Source organism: Hyposmocoma kahamanoa, unplaced genomic scaffold, assembly GCF_003589595.1.
Source record: "Hyposmocoma kahamanoa isolate Upper Pololo Valley unplaced genomic scaffold, ASM358959v1 124, whole genome shotgun sequence".
Taxonomy (NCBI): Eukaryota; Metazoa; Arthropoda; class Insecta; order Lepidoptera; family Cosmopterigidae; genus Hyposmocoma; species Hyposmocoma kahamanoa.
In genome coordinates, this window is record NW_020653436.1 from 81,216 (window position 1) to 100,075 (window position 18,860).

Below are 18,860 nucleotides of genomic sequence, written 5' to 3' on the forward strand. Positions count from 1 at the left end.
AACAGCTTTAATGTAAAGCTTTAAGTTACTATTGTTATAACTAATTCTCAATTTACAGTGCTGGGGAATGGAATGGAAACGGGTATTTATAACTAAAGTGTAAATAATAATGAATTTTAGAGGTATTTATATATTTAGAGAATTCTCTGGAAGGCGCTTGACAAAATTTGGTTTATGATGCGCTTCATTCCCTTCCGCGGCTATGTAAATTGAGTTTAATGACAGTAAGACAGAGTTGGAGTTGGAGTAAACGCCTACTGTTTACGTATTGCATCTGATTCAATACTACAAATCTAGAAAACTCGGACCCACTTGGGATGTCGCTTGTGCTATAAGTTGGATTCAAATCCTAGAAAATACAAATAAGTATCGCTTGTACATCTAGAGATAAAATGATATTTCAGACAGTCATTTCTCAAATTTGGAACAGTCCCTGTGCTCTTGTTCTTCGTCCGATACCAAATTAGTAATGCTCGGCTAAATTTAAAGATGCATGTTGCGAATGAAGCTTCATACTTGGCATTATCTTTTAACTTAGGAAATGCAACTATTTTTCCGAATTTAAATAGCGTATATTAGTTTTTTCAAACAAACCAACGTTTCGGGCCCTTTACAGGTCCCATGGTCACAGTTGACTGAGGTGGTACAGTCATTAACCAGTTATGTCTAATATTAATGCAAACCACCCTATTTTTTCACTATAGTTACAAAAGTTATTAATTAAATACCTTATTTTTAATTTTACAAGGAAACATTCAAATTAATTAAAACATATTTATTAGTACTGCAGTCTTATGTCTGCTTGGGATTTTTTTCATCAGAGGAAATACTGGATCCCAAACTGGTGGTACGGAGAAACCATCTTCCCTGTTGAAATTAGGATGTTTTTTTTGTATTGCAGCATCCTTGGTAGATAACGGTTTTCTTTTGCAAGGACCTGGGGTTTGTCAAGCTTCATTGAATGTGTAGGTTTATCCATGACATGCTCGCAGACTGCAGATTGTTTACGCGACGGTGTTTGACAACAGCTATGTGTTCTTTGACGCGGGTACAAATACCTCGCTTCGTTTGTCCAATATGAGAGAGACTGCACTCACAGTCAAGCTTGTAAGTGTTTTCCTATGCGTAACAATCGCGAAAACCTAAGAACTCGATACGAGTATTGCTTATTTGACAGTAATTGTTTCGGAAGAGAACGTGAGTAGTGCGCAAGTGCTCTAAGGGTGCTATAGGGCTAGCATGACAGGGTGCACTTGTTCGAGAGCGACATGAAGCGCGGGTTCTTTTTGCGAGAATTGCAGTATTGTGCTCGCCCTACTGCTGAATGAGATGAGTCAACTTATGCCTCAGGGTAACGGGTGCAGTGGCAGCGCCCTTCAGATCTTTGCGATTTAAAACTCTGAGTGGCATTGGAATTGTTATGGACAGGCGTGTCGCTTGCCATCAGGCGCACAACTTGTTCACCCAGTCACTCGGTATCATTACAAAAAAGTCAAGTTACATTTAAACTGTGTCGCCATTATATTTAATTTTAAGAAACTGACTTCTACTAGTGTATAGAATATAATCATTTATTTCATATTACCAATGCTACAGAATTACTATCTAAAATGTAATTTTAACTATTTGTTAGTGTATTTTTCTAAAAATACCCTTGATATTGCTTCTTTATGGAGCAATCTCTGATTAACAAATTGACTGTTATTATAGATGTTGAATGTAATGTAATAGGCTGTCTTTTTTGAAGACGTAGTGAAATTATAATTTATTGCGTAAAAGTGTTGCTCGCTTGCGAGCAGCTAGTGATTGCAGTTGATAAATATTCTATCGACTATCGACTGAACATTGGTAACGCTTATGGAATAAATAGCCGAACTTATTTCATTTGAATAATGATTCAAATTTATCCTTCAATTACTGAGCACAAGTTAATTTGAATTGCCAATTTTTGTAAGTTGATACATACATACACTGTATTTATGAACTATGTTTATGAAAAATACAAAGAGGAGACACATTTTAAGGGATTTCATTTTAATTAAATGTAGATAATCAAATCCGGCTATTATTGTTAAAATGTATATGAATCAAAATTGATTTCCATACTAGAAGGTCAACGAAGGCAGTAACGTAATTAGTCATCATTAGAACGTCGTAACATTCACAATTCAGTAATTTTTGGCAAAATTGAATATTCTTTCACAATCTATCGATAAAATTATCGACAACAACTACATAACTATTTAAAATGTCTGAATTTTGTCAAAAATATTTTTGACATTTTATTGATTACCAATTGTGTTATTGCCTTGTTCATTCTTATTTTGACAGTTGGCCTACTAGTGTTGAAATAAATTTTTATTCATACATACATATACTTCACACCTTTTTCCCATCGGGGTAAACAGAGACAACAGTCTTCCACTTGCTACGGTCCTGACACACATCTTTCACTTCATCAACACTCATCAGTGCTTTTATACACGCTCGTCGGTTTAGGGTACTCTTGGTCTGGCCCTTTAGGATGGCCTCAATTTGGTCATGGTATGTTCGCCTTGGCCGGCCCATACCAACTTGACCGCTCCGTCCGAACCATCTAAGCATCCCTTTCTCTATCTTTGCCACTATATCTTCTTTTATTCATATGCATTTTAACAAGAACAGGTGGATTTGATTATCTATATTGAATTTAAATGAAAAACATTTCAAAATATGTTTCCTTTTTCTATTTTTAACGGACATAGTTCTAAATGCAATTCATAGGTATATGTGTGAATTTACAAAAATTGACAATTCAAATGACCCCGTGTTAAGCGGTTGGACGAATAACGGACCGATGATGATTCAAAACAAATAACTTCGGTTATTTATTGCATAAACGTGACCAACACTCAGTCGATAGTCGATGGAATATTTGTCGACTGCAATCACTAGCACTTACACAAAGAACTGTCATTTTATTCCATTTTCAAAAAAGACAAGACTATAGTCACAATTTATTTTATATAAGAACAAATTAAATAAATAAATGCTTTATTATTGTAAACTGGACTATTATTTTTAACAGAAAAATCATCCCTTTAAATAATAATAATGTTTATTTCTCAAAATAGTTCACAACGTAATAATGAAGTCCCTGATTCCTGAGCTGTGGCGGCGGGGCCGCGGGGGAAGAGACGTGTCGGTGTGTCGTTGCCGCTCGTCCTATCCTCCGCGGTCGAACGTGGGCGGTTGGCCCGTGGTGGGCGCTCCAAGGGACTCTCTTCGGAGAGTCCGCGCGGAAGCGCGTTAGGTGTTGCGGCGGAGCCTGTCATCAGATCCGCCGCGGGGGCTGGGGGAGCAGCCACTGAACTTCACAGTTGAGTGGATGCTGTCCTGGCCCCCCATGGCCCCTGGGTAGCGGACTCGGGGGAGTTCGTTGCCCAGCATAAAGGGGCCCGGGATGGAAGGCTCGTCTGGTGTTCGGCGAGCCTCACATTCGGAGTCGGGGGACCGATGTGTCTCCCTTCTCGAGGAGGGGCTGCGCAGGGCGCGGCCAGCCGCTGGTGGGGGCGCGGACGAGTGCAACAGCGTACCCGTACCCCCACCTACAGCGGAGAAGAGGAACACTCCGGGGGTTTGGTGCGGTCGGGCTGCTCCCCTTCAGGGTTCAGCCCAGTCCCACATAACCCCGGCTCTGCCCCCGCGGGGCCGGGGTATCTGTAAGCAGATTCCCCCGGATTAACAAAAAAAAAAAGGTATAATCTGTGTGACAGGAGTCAGTGCCCTCCCCAAATTTTGACAAGGCTTATTCTATTTTATGAGAAATAAAGACAGTGATAGAATTTATTCTAAGATTATTACTGTTTCTAATAATTATTATAGGTTAGATACATTTTAATATGCAAATTGTGATAAATATGGCTGCATGAGTGAATATGTGTGTGTTGTGTGTGACAGAACTAAATGATAATGGGTAACCACAAGAAAATTAAACCTTAAGAATTCTAACGCAAAGTACCCAAACTGACACCGAAGTGACATCAATTATGTAGTAGTACTTACGGTTAGTTAATCAACCGGTACAGAACTAAACAAGATCTATTAGCAAAGTTGGTGCTTAGACGAAGTTTAATTGAACTATTGTTATGTACCGTGTAAGTTTCGCCATGTGGGGTTTATAAGAAGTCCTCGCGAACAATAATTTAAAGCCGCGATAAAGTAGGGCGAGGTAAATCCGCGGAGCGCGGTCCATGGACCTCCATCCCCTAAAACTGCAATGGCGCTGAAGTAGCTTAAATGCCTCTAGGATTATCCGTGTCGTACTGTTGTTATTGTTTACTACGGTAATTATTTGTTTTTGTTAGTGTTATGTATTTTAACAACGTAGACGTGACTAAATGATAAATGTACTTTTTAGGTACGAGTCTTACTTAAAAAGAAGATTTTTACGAACCAGACGCAACTTTGTTTCAACATAATCTTGGTGTTTGTATTAAAAAGTTGATACCAAGTAGCTATCGCAGAATTTTGTGGAAGTTTAAAAAGCTATTCTCATATTATTGTAGTCTCAAAGTTGTGTAAGCGTTTGTTTGCAAGTTTTTGGGCATCTCGTTGTTTCCGAGACCAACGTTACCGGTGATTCACTGAACCAACGTTTACCTCGTTACAACGTTACGTCGCCAGGTTTACCTCTAGTCAGGGTTGGCAAATGAAAATGAAGGATATTTTAACATTCACGTTTTTAGCGTTTTTTTACGAAATGATTCAAATGTAAATTTATTAAATACCACCGAAATACGGCCCAACGGTTTGCACTGTAAGCGATGCACGGGGACATTCCGGGTTCGATTCCCGGTAGGAGCAAGTTGGGAAATGAAGTTTTCTTAATGTCCTGGACCAATATCCTGGTCGACTTAGAAATAATCCCTTTATTTAGTAGAAGTTAAATTCTATATTGCATTGCACCTTTTTAGTTCGCGCTACTCAACTCACAGCAGCTGTCAGTATTTCAAAGAAATATACCTTATTGTTCTGAAGTTAGTAACAGTAGACCTATTTCTGCCGCCAAGCAGTAATGTAAGCATTACTGCGTTCCGATTTGGAAGGGTAAGGGTGCTGGTTGTGGAATCCAGAGCCATGTCGTCTTTCCATACATCTTTATCTAACACGTCTTCAATTTCGTAATATGACATTTCAATTAAAATATTTTTAATGCAGGTTGTATGCTCCGGAATCTTATTGTAGAAACCATTGACTTACAAATAAATGGACGACGGGTCTAATACAAAAACCACGAAAAAAATGTCCCAAGTCAACCTATTTAAACGTAGTGACATGTAAAGGAATATGAAAAAGCTAAAACGTTGAATTTAAATTGTAATGTCATCGCAGTACTGTCTAATTTTGCTTGCTTCGCTGTCAGTCGAGCAAATGAATACTAAAGCGTGAATGACGCTGTGTATACGATTTTAACGCCTTATAAGTTCGGACACTTTTTAGCGCGGACCCGACGTCCATATAATTGTAAGTCAATGGTAGAAACGTATACAGTTCCCCGTAAGAGCCGTTTATATCGGTTACACGAAATCGTGGTACCACGAGTTTGAACTTAGCTCTAAGGTTATATGGATATTTTATTTCTTAATAAAATTTTGTATATTTTTAGGGGTATAAAAGATATTTGAATAAATGTATTGTGATGCCGCAGTAAACATTACCAGTCTCTTTAACCTGTTTTCTGAGAGAATCCCGAGAACCTGAACGGTACACAAAACGAATCGTTCGTAGCATCGAACCCGCCAAATGTGATAAAAAATCGCCTATAATTTTACTATAGGTACTGATCGAAAGCCTCGATGACAAGGGATTGTTTTCTTTCAAATAACATAGCACCTTGAATAAAAGGAAGACATTTAGAATTTAATTTGAAATTTTGTTCAGGCGTTCTAGGCCATTGAGGCGCTCATAATAAGTTACATTATTATTTGAAAGTATTACATACTTTAGTTCAATACTGTTAGTTAATATTTGAACAAGTAAAAATATTAAGACTTGAAAAAGGACGAGGTTCTTAATCACAGACCATTCCAATCATGGAATCAGTACATCAGTATATACAAATGCAAGGGCGACGTGAAGTGTGTAATTATTAGCTTTACTAACATATAAAAACAAAATTTTTACTAACAAAATATGAACATTAGTTTGTTAGTAAGATTATTATTATTACGTGAAATGTGTAGAAAAAACATGGATGAAAAGTAAAAAAAACGGGGCAGCAAATAAAACACAAAATTTCTTTATTTATTTTTTATTCCGCATTCTTACATACTACATCATATGTATGTACTATCGCTATATTTATGCCTATTGGTAGGTAGGTACAGAGTATATTGATTTATGACTATTTATAACTTTCTCGATTAATCTCTTTTCTTCTAAACAGAATAAAACAGTCAAAATCAACAAGAGTAGAAGTTTTTAAGGGAAAATACGTACTTTTTTTAAATTAACACTGTCATGTAGCTGTCTTTTAATAATTGCAATGTAATCAACAATTGTATTTTTCAGAATTTCACATTTCACGATTGTGCATTTCACACTTTACATTTCATAGTTGTATTTTTCATACATTCACATTTCAAATTTGTGTATATAATTATAATAATGGTGGTAAAATCAAACAATCAAAGTCGTTTCCTTGTTTATTAGATGTGACCAGTTATTAATAATATCATTTGATTACTAACTGGTAACTAAAATCTGTTGGTTTTTACCACTAAACTTTGGATTTCACAATTTTCCGTCCTTACAGTTAAATCTATTACTGAAAACAAATTTGTCAATCTGTTTTGGGAAAAACTCGGTTTCTTTTGAATAGTGTATTGTAGTTGTGAAATTCTTTACAAAAATACGAATTTTCCCTCACAAAAAGCTTCAATAACGGCCGTACCTAATTATAACAAAAGAAGAAAGTTTTCAAAAAACTTAATATAACGCTTTCAAAATGTACAAAGTCCAAGCACAATACTTAAGAATAATTAATAATCTATTATTTTCATTTTTAAAATCTATGATTTTTCTTTGTAACTAAGTTTTACTCGAGGTTTCTTGTTAACTAAGATAAGAAGGTAGAAAACTAAGTGAAAACGGGGTACAAAAATAACATATTCACTACGAGATGACTTTTTGTCCTTATACTCTTTTTAGGTTTGACAAAAAGCTGGAAAAGGGTAATAAGTTGGAGCCAGAAGATTGACTGACCAAGAAATTTTATTAAGGGTGGGAGCCCACTCGTCTGCACGCTTCACCATAGCGTTCATTGTGGAACATCTAATCACTAACAGCTGATTTGTTATTAAAACTGAGAGTGTGATTGCCTCGTTTGCTGTAATATAAGTCTAGTACGGACTACAGTTTCTTCACAAAGGTTATTACATTTAAAACTGTCTTTATCATGGACGTTTGCACGCTATTTCATATTATGCATCAAGGAGAGCGTGTGATGGAATTACACGATTTAATTCCGCCTTCCCCTTTCCATCATCGGGGGACTAGATGTAGGATTTCCACCCCTATGTTGTGGCTATTCCAAAGAATCACACGAAGCATTACGCTTCCACACTTATATGGCGAACGGCTATGGAGTCCACTCCATCCATTCCAGGAATTCCAATTCCTTGCCTGTGGACTTGAACGTTATAACTTGGGCATTTTCAAGGCGAGAGTGAATAGGCATTATTTAGGTGAGCATACTCCATCGTAGATCTCATCGTCACTTTTCATCAGGTGAGATGGAGGTCAAATGCACACTTAAATTTGTTGTAAAACTGTACCTGGTACTGTTTTCATTGTGGCAATCTATTTTACTGTAGCCAATTTTAAAATGGGAAAGGCGGTATTCTCGGGCAATGGCGTAGTCCGCCGGGATTACGTACTCAAGCACTGTATGATACAGAAATCCAACGACCTCAAGCTGTTAACGAGGAATTGATTTACGCTGGAGTTAATTTATTTGAGGAGATTATAATAGGGATTATTTCAATGGAGGTCACACCCCATAAGACGATCACTTCGTGTGCCATCGAAATACCTCTGACGTTTCTCAGTTTCGATTTTCACGAGACCTTTATCACGTGGGATGGTAATGTCTACACGAAATATTCGTGATGTTGAGTCGGTCAAAATAGATTTTGGTTTTCGAATATCGTCTCCGTTGAATAAGGAAAACTCTACTGCATATTTTAAAGCGAGCTCTTAATACAAAATTTCAGCTGGTTGTTTGTCTGTGTAAATACTCAGAGTTAGCAAGAGCGGAAGAACCTTAAACTATATGCCATTACAATTTCAAATGGTGTACCATCAGCACGCTTGATACTGAAGTGTGTTAACAGGTGGGCTTGCACCTTAGTGCTGCTTTTTAAGCGGCTTTTGAAGTAATGGCAATGAGAACCTTGTCTTTCAGGGAGAGAACGTTTTAATAGCAAGCATGAATCCTGTAAGGATCGACCTTGAATAGAATACGGTACTGGTTACGGTACGGTACGGTACAGGTACGGTACGGTACAGTTTTGAAATGTGATATCGAGAAAAATGAAATTTTGTAGTCAGTGTGCCAAAGTTTATGTCCTTAACAGTAGACTTGTCAGGGCTTGTCAGGGCTTTACCATGACTTTGATAGTGCATATCGCCGTGAAAGCATCTTGACGAGCACCACGTTTCATGGAGAGCACTTAAGAGTAGTTATACCATGAGGTATTGAGGTATTAGGTAGAGGCTTTTCCCGAACTAATACGGTTCATTTTGCTTGGGTCAAAAATTATCATTTCAGATAATTTTTTTTCTAACGAATTTAAAGCCTTTAAAATTTGTTCAGTTAATATTAAAAAAATCATTGGTATAATGTAAAATACCTATAGCAGTTTTCTTATATAATTTCGAGGTAAGTTTGCTGTTCTATTCTATCGTGACAATTTTTAGGACTCGTGTTTTGAGAGACAGGGTTCTACATTGCTGGCTGATCCAGAATGGAGTTTTTGTACGTATATTTTGTATTTCTGTAATTTGTGATGGTGGAAATAATTAAATTAGTTTTAGGAGCTATGCAGTGAGTGATTTTAACAGTGGCACTGCGCCCGGTGTGCGGCGCTCGTTAGTTTAAAATTACAACCAGATTTTTTTGTCAAACTTATTGTAAGTGACATTGTCACCCTAAAGGATTTGGTTTTAATACACACCTCATGTACATCGTACAATATTATGATATAAATATTATATAGTCGCGTAGGGTTCAATAAAATATACAAAAAAGGGAGGATTAAAAATCACTAACATCATCGTGGTCGATTCTTTTTTAAGTTCGAAAAATCACATTCAAGTTTTTTATTTGATTGTTTTTTTTTGTTTAAATTAAAAGCTCAGATTTCTTTCTCTACTACCAAAACACAAAAGTGTGCGTTAAAAGTCTACATTTAAAACAGAATGAGGTTTTTGAGCGTAAAACAAAACATCTAAGTATACTAGTAGACAACACTTATGGACGGCAGAAAAATAGGAGGGGAAAACCGAAAAACAACAAAAAGTGCGATTTTTTTATACAAATATTTGAGATTTTTAAAATCTTGTTTTTAAAACAGTTACATTTAAGAAAGGAAAGATTAAAGATAATTATCTTTATCTTTTAAAATTGTACTAGCGGTACGTAAAATAAAAGATCTACTACACACCCTATTGAGAATATTATTGCTGTGAATTATTGCCTGTTTTGAATAAAAATCGATTTATCTTAATATAAGAACACTATCTTTTAAATAAAGAAAACCTCTTCACATCCCTTCCATTTAAAAAGATATTTTTGATAAAAGTTATCTTTCAAACATCGATTTTTATCCCAAACATTTTTTAATACATAACACTTTTTATAATATTGCTAATGAACGACACAAAGTAAAAAAAGAGCATTACAATAAGTTTTACAACAATTCTACAAAAACAAAAATATCAAGTTCATGGATTAAAATCCATTTTTACATATTTCGAAAAATATTTTTTTTTCGTGTACAAAAAACAATACTCAAGCGCGACTTTTATTCTGGGAAACGTTCATTTAACACTACAACACATAAAATTCTAGCATTTTCTATAAATAAAAAGATCTACTAGACTTCAAGGAAATTAATACACTGAACATCTACTCACGACTACTATTCTATAGTTATTACAGCCTTGAATTTGAAAGTTTATAAATGAAAAATATCTACAATAAATGAAGTTTGCAATAAACAAATGAAGGAAAGAAAATGAATGGAGGAAAGGCTACAAAACCCACATATATGTTTTAAAATGGTGTCACAAAAAGTTATAGTAAAATTTTAAAAAAAGTAGACGATATTTTGTCTATGTGATCGCCATTTTTATTTTTATTATGCCAGAAAACCACACTTGGTTTTAAATTACGAAATTTCCTGTACCATGAATATCAGAACATCGAAATTACATCTGAAGAACCAATTTAGAAAAATTCGAGACGTCCTCATTTCCACGATTTTGGAGAATCCAGCTGAAGGCTATGTATAACAGGTAAAGAACTAATTTAACAAAGAAAAATATATGAAAGCTTTAAATCGCAAAGCTCTGAGGGGCACTGCCACTATTCCCGTCACCCTGAGACAGTAATGTTAACAAGTCTCATGTGCATGCAGTTTCACTGGCACCTTATGAAACCGGATCTATAAAATAGGTAAGGTGGATTAGTATCCACCTAAACGTTCCACTTAAAAGGAAAGTTCCTGGACGAAAAAACTCTACTACTATTAAAATTGTATTCTTGTGCGATTGTGCTATATTGACATGGGCTTGATCTACCGACTCTCAAGCAGAGGCAGTGGGTTCCTATCCCTATCGCCCCTCTGAGTTTCTCGGTATTTATGTACGAAATTTAATTTGTAATTTACCATGAGTTTTTGGTGAAGGAAAACATCGTAAGAAACCTGTTCGTCGAAAAAGACAACCCTCGGAAAATGTGTAAAGCTCCCAACCCTCGCATGAAAGGAGATCTGATAAAAGACTGACGTTTCTTTTGTGCTGGTGATTAGTGAATGGCGATCGCACGCTTTTGTGATTTTATTTTTGTTTTTAATATTGACGCATCATATCCGGATTATAAAATTTTCTTTAAATGTTTCTATTCTTTGTTGGTAGGTACTGAAGTTGGTTGTTTTTTTGTTTATAAAAACTAGACATAAACTGGATTTTGTAAGAAATGTATGAATGTACTAAAATTAAATGTAAACCACCACTCTCTGTGTTCTACCATTAATATTTTATAAGCTTTACTGTAATATACTTAGTTATTGTAATAGACTAAGTTACTGTTGTTTTTAGGCAACACGCTTGACGGTCGTAAGACCTAGCTACCCATAGGCACATCTCTGTACCTATTTTTGTGTGTTTTGCAATAAAGATTATTATTATTTATGACATCGGCTTTAACTACCTAACATAATTTTTATTCTACCATAACTTTTTGTAATAAATATCATAGTGTAATGAATTTGATGATAGGCACTGCGTTGGTATAATACAGTTAGGAAAAAATCGTCATTCTAAATTAAAAAACAACATAAGTTAATAAACTATTAGAATATTAAAACTAGAAGTTAAAAAGTTTAGATTAAAATAAGCTTGTACATAAATTTACAGATTAATATCAATAAACATTCAATAATAAATTTACACATTTAAGTAAGTTTCCATTATTGAGCCATATGTATATTACAAATAAAGAGTTTACAAAGAAAATAAAAATGAAATGATTACAAAGGCTAAATGATTAAGATATCTACAGGTCATAATCACACTTTGTCGCCTGCACTTTCATAAATATTAATATTTTCTTATTATTTTTACGTCAATTTAAACACTACGTACTCTAGTGAACTTGGCGAGCCTTTGAAAGGCAAATAAATGAAGGAAAATCGAACCTAAATGAAGTCTAGTTAAATGAAGGACAGTCGATTCAAGGCTGTAAAACGTAATTTAGAATCGCTCTTAGAGGATTATACGCTAAATCTGATCATTGGTGTTTTTTTTTTCAACCAGGGAGGGATCAAGATACAACGAAATTAATGTTTGGCACTCGTTGTGGCAAAAATGGTGTGTTCATTTATCTACATAATTTTGTTATTATATTTAATTTGAAATAACTTTTAGCGTGTTATTGCGAATGATATGTTAAAATTTTAGTTTATGTTTAATGCGAGAATAATTATTGATGTTTATAAGTGTATACTGGTTTAAAATTAATTTTACTTATTATTTATTCACGGCGTCACCAGTTGGTGAGCGCCAATTTAAAAGATTATTTACAAGTAGAGAAGGATGTGGTCATTCTGGTAGGAGATGTGGATGAAGAAGGACACACCATTTTTGCCACCATGCGACTTCTATGACACAATTAGACAAGGAGACAGTTTAAATTTTAAGGCATTTTTCAATAGACATACATGGATTAATCCGCCAATCTACTTTTATATATAATTATATATAAATGGAGGATTATAAAATATTTGGTGTTTTCTTTTTGGGACTTAAAATTATATTATGTACCTTAAATATTAAAAATTGAATGAATCATATGAAAAAAATTAAAATAAATGTAAATTATAGTTTTAAATGAAGGTGAAATAAATGTAACTCATACGCAAAATTCATATAGCCTATCTAAACGATGTAATGTAATTATTATTAACCATTATGTTTATTTTTGCACAATAATTTTGTATATATAATATACGTCATAATATATCTTATAATTTCACCTAGCTAACATTAACCTCATTTTAATATAATGAAAGTTTTTGATTGTAATACATTACGTTATATATAATAGTCGTTTTGTAGAAACATAATCCGTGATTTAGCTGGAATAATAGCGCTTTGTAATTAGAAAATGATTGTGTAATCATTTAATACACTTTTGCAATTGTCATTTCTGAACTTCAGCCAACAATAGGGAACGAGCAAGGTACACTTATGGCTATCTGCAGGCTATAGCGTTAATTGCTGTTTCCTGCATTGCACAATTTCCTGGTTATTTTTCAACTGTTCCAATAGTTTTGAGTACTCTCAAATTTATGTGAATTTGTGATATCAAATGACAAGTTTTATGAGAAGATGGTTGAGCGACTATCATATATGAATTACTTTTAACGTATTCTAGTTATGAATTTCACAGTGCCTTGGTAATTTACTGTAACAGCCGAGCGTAAACCTGGTGGTAAAGTGACACGTTTATCCATCGCAAAGATCTGAGGACACTGCTTTGCACCCGTAACTCTGGCACATAAATTTTACAAGACCCCTGTGCTTGGGCTTCCCTGGATAAACTCTCACAAGGAGCTCTACTGTTACAAGAGAACTATTGTTCTGCTGTACGTGGCGCCGTGATAGCCATAATTGCTGCGTTGTCCCTATTTACATCACATCCGTCTACTGATTCATCATTGCATGACTTTGTTCAATGTCAAAAGACATCACATTGTCTACCAACATAACGTTATTACAAAATCTCGCTAAATCTTTGATTATGAAACTTTCCTACGACTTTAACATAGCTAATCTTATTTCCTAAAGGAAACGGCAAAGCCGCACCTTTTCTTCTTACGTCATGTAGCATATAACTATATGTATAGTTCGAAGGAAGTATATAGCAACAAGAGAAAGGCAACGACTCGTCCAGACTTGGAAATATACAGGGTAAAATTTTATTATATAACGATAGATATATATGTATATATATAAATAAATTTCACCCCTTAGACGTATGTCTTATCCAATAATAATATTTTGACGGTCGGCAATGTCTATAATTATATGTTTTATTATAGCTTATTACCTATTTTTTCGAATATATATTAACGCTTACTATATAGTTCACTACGTTCAAGCAATTATAGGCGTTAAATGTATTATTATTATGTATTATTTTTTTACTAAATTCTAGCATCGTTATATGGTTTACTATTCCTAAATTTGACTATCTAAATACTTTTGTCATACATTTTTGTGATATAATTCAGTTTTACGAAGAGGTTGCACCTCTTTTTGCAGGTTGTGTTTTTAATATTTATAAAATATAAGTTTAACGGGCTGTTTTTATTTGACGCTTATACAAACTTGGGGCTGCTATTCCATGTGCGGCATTTGCTCCGGTACTACAAGCTCCAAGAAGGTCATTCTTACATCAAAACATTTGACACGAACATGATTTTGTCTGGAATACCGACCCATTTGATCTATAGCTACCAAACAGTAGCATAAAAATAACTTCGAAATCGTTATTTATCATATTAAGCAAAAAACTTTTGATCCTCTCTTCCTTTTTCACATAATTCTTACTTCTAGAACACTGTACGACCATTCCTATGCGAGTTCTCAGATGCCTTTAAAATTATAGTTTTATAAATACTCAAAACACAGACACGCTGCGTTCCTTCATTATTCTCGATTGACAGAAATGACAAAATTGACTTAACAATTCGTTCCTTATCTTCAAATTAACTATGTCATTATAATTTTAAATATTTATATATAAATATCTTAATATAATACCTAGCGATATGTCTCTCAAGATTCTCTACATGCTCAAAAAGAAAAAGCTAAATAGAAAAAAAAACTACGACAGTCAAACGATAACTTTTTAAATATAATATATAAAATACATCACTTACAAAATATTAATCGAATTTTAGCACTGTTTACAGACACAGTGCTGTTTAAAAATGTTTCAAAAAAGACAGTTGTTAGTAGTTTTTCCTACTTTTTTTTTATTATTTTTTTATAGAACACTAATTTTCTCTTTAGAGTCTCGCTCAACTTAAAAACACTTCAAAAGAAAAGGTAGGAAATATCTGAATCTTGGGCCATGTCCTGTACACTGAGAAGTAGATAAAAAAATGAGATTTTTTCTTCATTCTCACTAGAGTACTGCGTTTTAGAAATACGATTTTTTTCCATTTTTTTTCCATTTTCCTGTAATATTCAAGACATGCTCCAAGAAGTACCTTTTCCTTTTTCGATTCTAAAAGTCAAAAAATGACTTTGAAAAATGAAAACTAAGTATAGTCAATAGATAACAGCCAAAGTCTCAACGGAAAACGCGATTTTATTTGAGAGAAAACGAACGTAACACACACACACATTTACCATTTTTCATCTAACTACAGTAAATGATTAAATGCATCTTAAAATCTATTGCAATAAATATTTTTTCCTTTCACTTAATCACCTAATAAATAAATCTAATATTTTCACTATGTTTTTTTTCGGTATTTTTTTATTTCAAATTTCATGTATCCATTTTTATTATTAGACACAACCATCTTATTTTTAACAGTAGGTATGTATAATCTTCTCTTCGGATCTGAATTTGGCATTGATGAAATAAAAGGAAAACAATGACTAGAAACTCTTTGGTAATAAGGTCTTGACCAATACCTTCAACATACTGAATTAAAGGCTGTTCATCGTGCTTAAAGTATTGCTGTTCATCAATAATATAGATGGTATTGCTGTTTAGCTATACTACTATACTGTTCATCATGCTATTTATCAACGAATCTTGCTTTCGGTAAACAAGATCTTCTAAACTATTACCACTATTCTGGGCTTGAGTACCCTGTGGTACGGCATACTGTTTAAGCAGAAGCTCAGTCTAAGCTATCATTTAAAGCATTATAACTAATTGAGTTTGATTGTTGGTTGTTCGAGTTGGTGTTTTGCAATGGCATCTTGATACAATACTGTCGTAATCACGACGATATTGGCCAAGTGATACCGTTCTAGCCCATTATTCAGTATGTTTAGATATTTTTGACCTGATTCAACTATTCGTTATTCTATCTTGCCTTACCTAGCTTCGACGGCAGGTAAAAAATTGTCTTAAAAAATTTCTCACTCACAAGATGTTCTACGTCGCTACATCTCCTATTAAACATGTTTCCAAAAATCTACTTTTTCCTCTACGCTTAACCCCTAACTTGTGCTATCAGATGTTGTTTTGGTACTGACCACCGTGAAAAATTGTCCCACCTATTTTTTTTTTACAAAAGAGTGAATTTGCAACCTTTATTGGCCCGCGTGTTGACTGATAACTTCAATTAAACCTAAATCCTTACATTAACCTTAGTTAGAAAGAACTATATAATATTTTCTAAAAGTACTTTTAATATTTTTAAATTTAACGCATTCTCATGCAATCATAAGCAGCGATAGAAACTAAATCTTTCGATAAATTGTGACTCACATTTTTCTGAGATTTTGTTTAAATTTATTCGTAGATTATTTTCAAAATCTTTGACCCGTATTATGAGGGTAAATGTAACTTAGGACTAGATTTTTTCGGCTTAGCCGTTTTTTAAATTATATTTTAGCACTATTCGCGCTCGATCCGCTGCCGTCACATCACTTCAAGGAAATAATATTCCCTTCTCTCAAATAAATGATGTGGCTTGTTAAATAAATGTAATTATAATTAGTATAAAGTAATAAGAAAAACTCAATAATAAAGCCAAATTCATTTCTTACTAGCCTTTGATTTTCGTGAAATTAAGTCTCAATCGTGTTCGATTCACAATATGTCTAATCCTTAAGCTGTTTTCGAAATCGCGCTTACAGCCCGCGCAGGCGCATAGTAACATTGAATCATGTTAGTATTGCACTATCGACTGTTGTTTGCAACTATCGTGACTTTGAAAACTGATGGCAATATTTGCTGTTTTTCATGGTGAAAGTATTGCTGTTCATTTATACTATCGGTGGTATTTTGCTGTTCAGCAATAATATTATCTGCAGCGCTCAATCCATAACACCTACATGAGTTTGAATGTCTATTTGTTGCGGGTGCATTAATGTTCAACTTAAACTGTTTCATTGACATATCAAAGCAATGACCACATAAAGTTGACACGCGTTGTTTTGTTCATTGCGTCTTGAATTTTGCGTTTCATTTATTGGCAAAGTTATTTGTTAATTTGCACTAAAAATACAGTACGAATTTTAAATGAACCAATCACAAGATTTTATTAAACCGAGACCGGAATAGACCGAGTATATTTACCTAAATTGAGAGGCAAATATAAAAAAGGGGAAAATATTTTTACTTTACAATTACAAAAGAATTCTTCCAAATAAACTACCGTAGTAAAGAACAACGTACAATAAAATATAAACGAAAAGAGCCTTCTTGCAGTGGCGTACTATTCATGTCCTTTTTAATAACCTCCGAGGTCGGTTGTCCCGGGTTCGATCCCCGGCCGGGTCAGTGTAGAAAACTAACTTTTCTATATTGCCTCGAGTCTGGGTGTTTGCGGTACCGTCGTTGTTTCCAATTTCCATAACACAAGTGCTTTAGCTACTTGCTTTGCGATCAGAATATTTCTATATAGTCTAATACTAATATTATTTATTTATTGATCTGTACTTCTGGTTCGATTGAAAAATCCATTTTGCCATCACTATGGCAACCATGTCCTATACATCATCATGGCGGACATTACTTTCGACACGGGTAGCGACAAATAAATGCTGGACCAGAATAATAATTTCAGAGGGAGTTATAAGAGTTGATAAATTTTTCCCGTACTAATAGTATTCATTTTGCTTGGGTCGAGCGACAGCAACACTGGCTTCATATTTCAGAATTTACTTTTTTACAAACTAAGTTAAAGCCATTTGAAAAGTGTATATCGTATACTATACGTGTTATATTTAGTTTAGTTGCTTAGAATAATAACGCATAGAAACCTAGTCCGCACACGCTAAGTGAGGCAAATTGAAGCGCGCCCAATGGGCCTACACGAGCGGGCGGGCCGTCAGTGCTCAAGGTCAACTTGCACCGCGAACAGATCAAGAATTTTAGCTAAAAATGACGTAATGTGCGGTAAATGAGTGTAAAAATACGTCAGACAAACATAAAATAGATACTAACATCACATTCCACAAGGAAGTAAGGCGTTTCAACTTGTATTTTTATATAAATATTCACTAAAACCGAAAATTAACCTACTACTAAAACTAGCCTACATGAATTTGATTTTTGCCTCACTTGTGACAGTTCGTTTGATATGAAACTATCATTCTATGCGTTATTATTCTAAGTTCAGTTGATGTAAAAAAAAATCATTGGTACTAAGTACTTATTGAATACAACGGTTTTCTTTTTTTTTCGAGGCAAGTTTGTGTTATTTCTCTATCGTGAAAATTTTTAGCTTTATTTTTTTTTTCACAACGTATATTAATCCTATATATTTTTTCCAAAGTGATTGGTTCAACACTTTCAGTGCTATGTGGAATCAACCAAACGCATTTGAGGTTATACAGAAATATGAGGTAAATATACTATGACTATTCCGAATTTGGTGATAAGGTAATTACGTACTGTATTGTTTTAATAATTAAGTCCATAATGCCTCGAGCTACGTTCCGACTGCATTTCAATTGCTAAAAAGCACTTTCATCATACTTGCTTGTAAATAATAACTTGTAAATTTGTCATACAGTCCTAGGGCGATAATGTTTTTTTTTAAATTCTGCCCCAAAACTAAATTCTCGCCAAAACTGCAAGTAATTTTTAATTTAATTTATAAAAACCAATTTATTTTTTATTTTATTTTTAATAATATTTAAAAGACGTAAATAAACCTAGATAAAAAAAAATACGTTTTATTCTTATGTAAAGCTAAAGCAATAAGTTCTAATATTAAAAAAAAATATTTATGTAAGATTTCTTTGTAATCTAATTTTCCTTTTTTTCATTTCCTCGCAATTATGATAAAAATATTGTATGCCCCACGGAACGTCAATTATAAACGTTCGGGCCA

General features: G+C 34.1%; 1 protein-coding gene across 1 annotated transcript in view; it reads right to left on the minus strand.

The window, feature by feature from the left end:
* The window catches only part of LOC113240216, a 76,833-nt gene extending 60,856 nt beyond the window's left edge, over positions 1 to 15,977 (minus strand). The window contains exon 1 of the mRNA XM_026477464.1: positions 15,893 to 15,977. Within this exon, the coding sequence (XP_026333249.1) occupies positions 15,893 to 15,977 (85 nt within the window). The remainder of the gene's footprint in view (positions 1 to 15,892) is intronic.
* Positions 15,978 to 18,860: the final 2,883 nt, after the last annotated feature.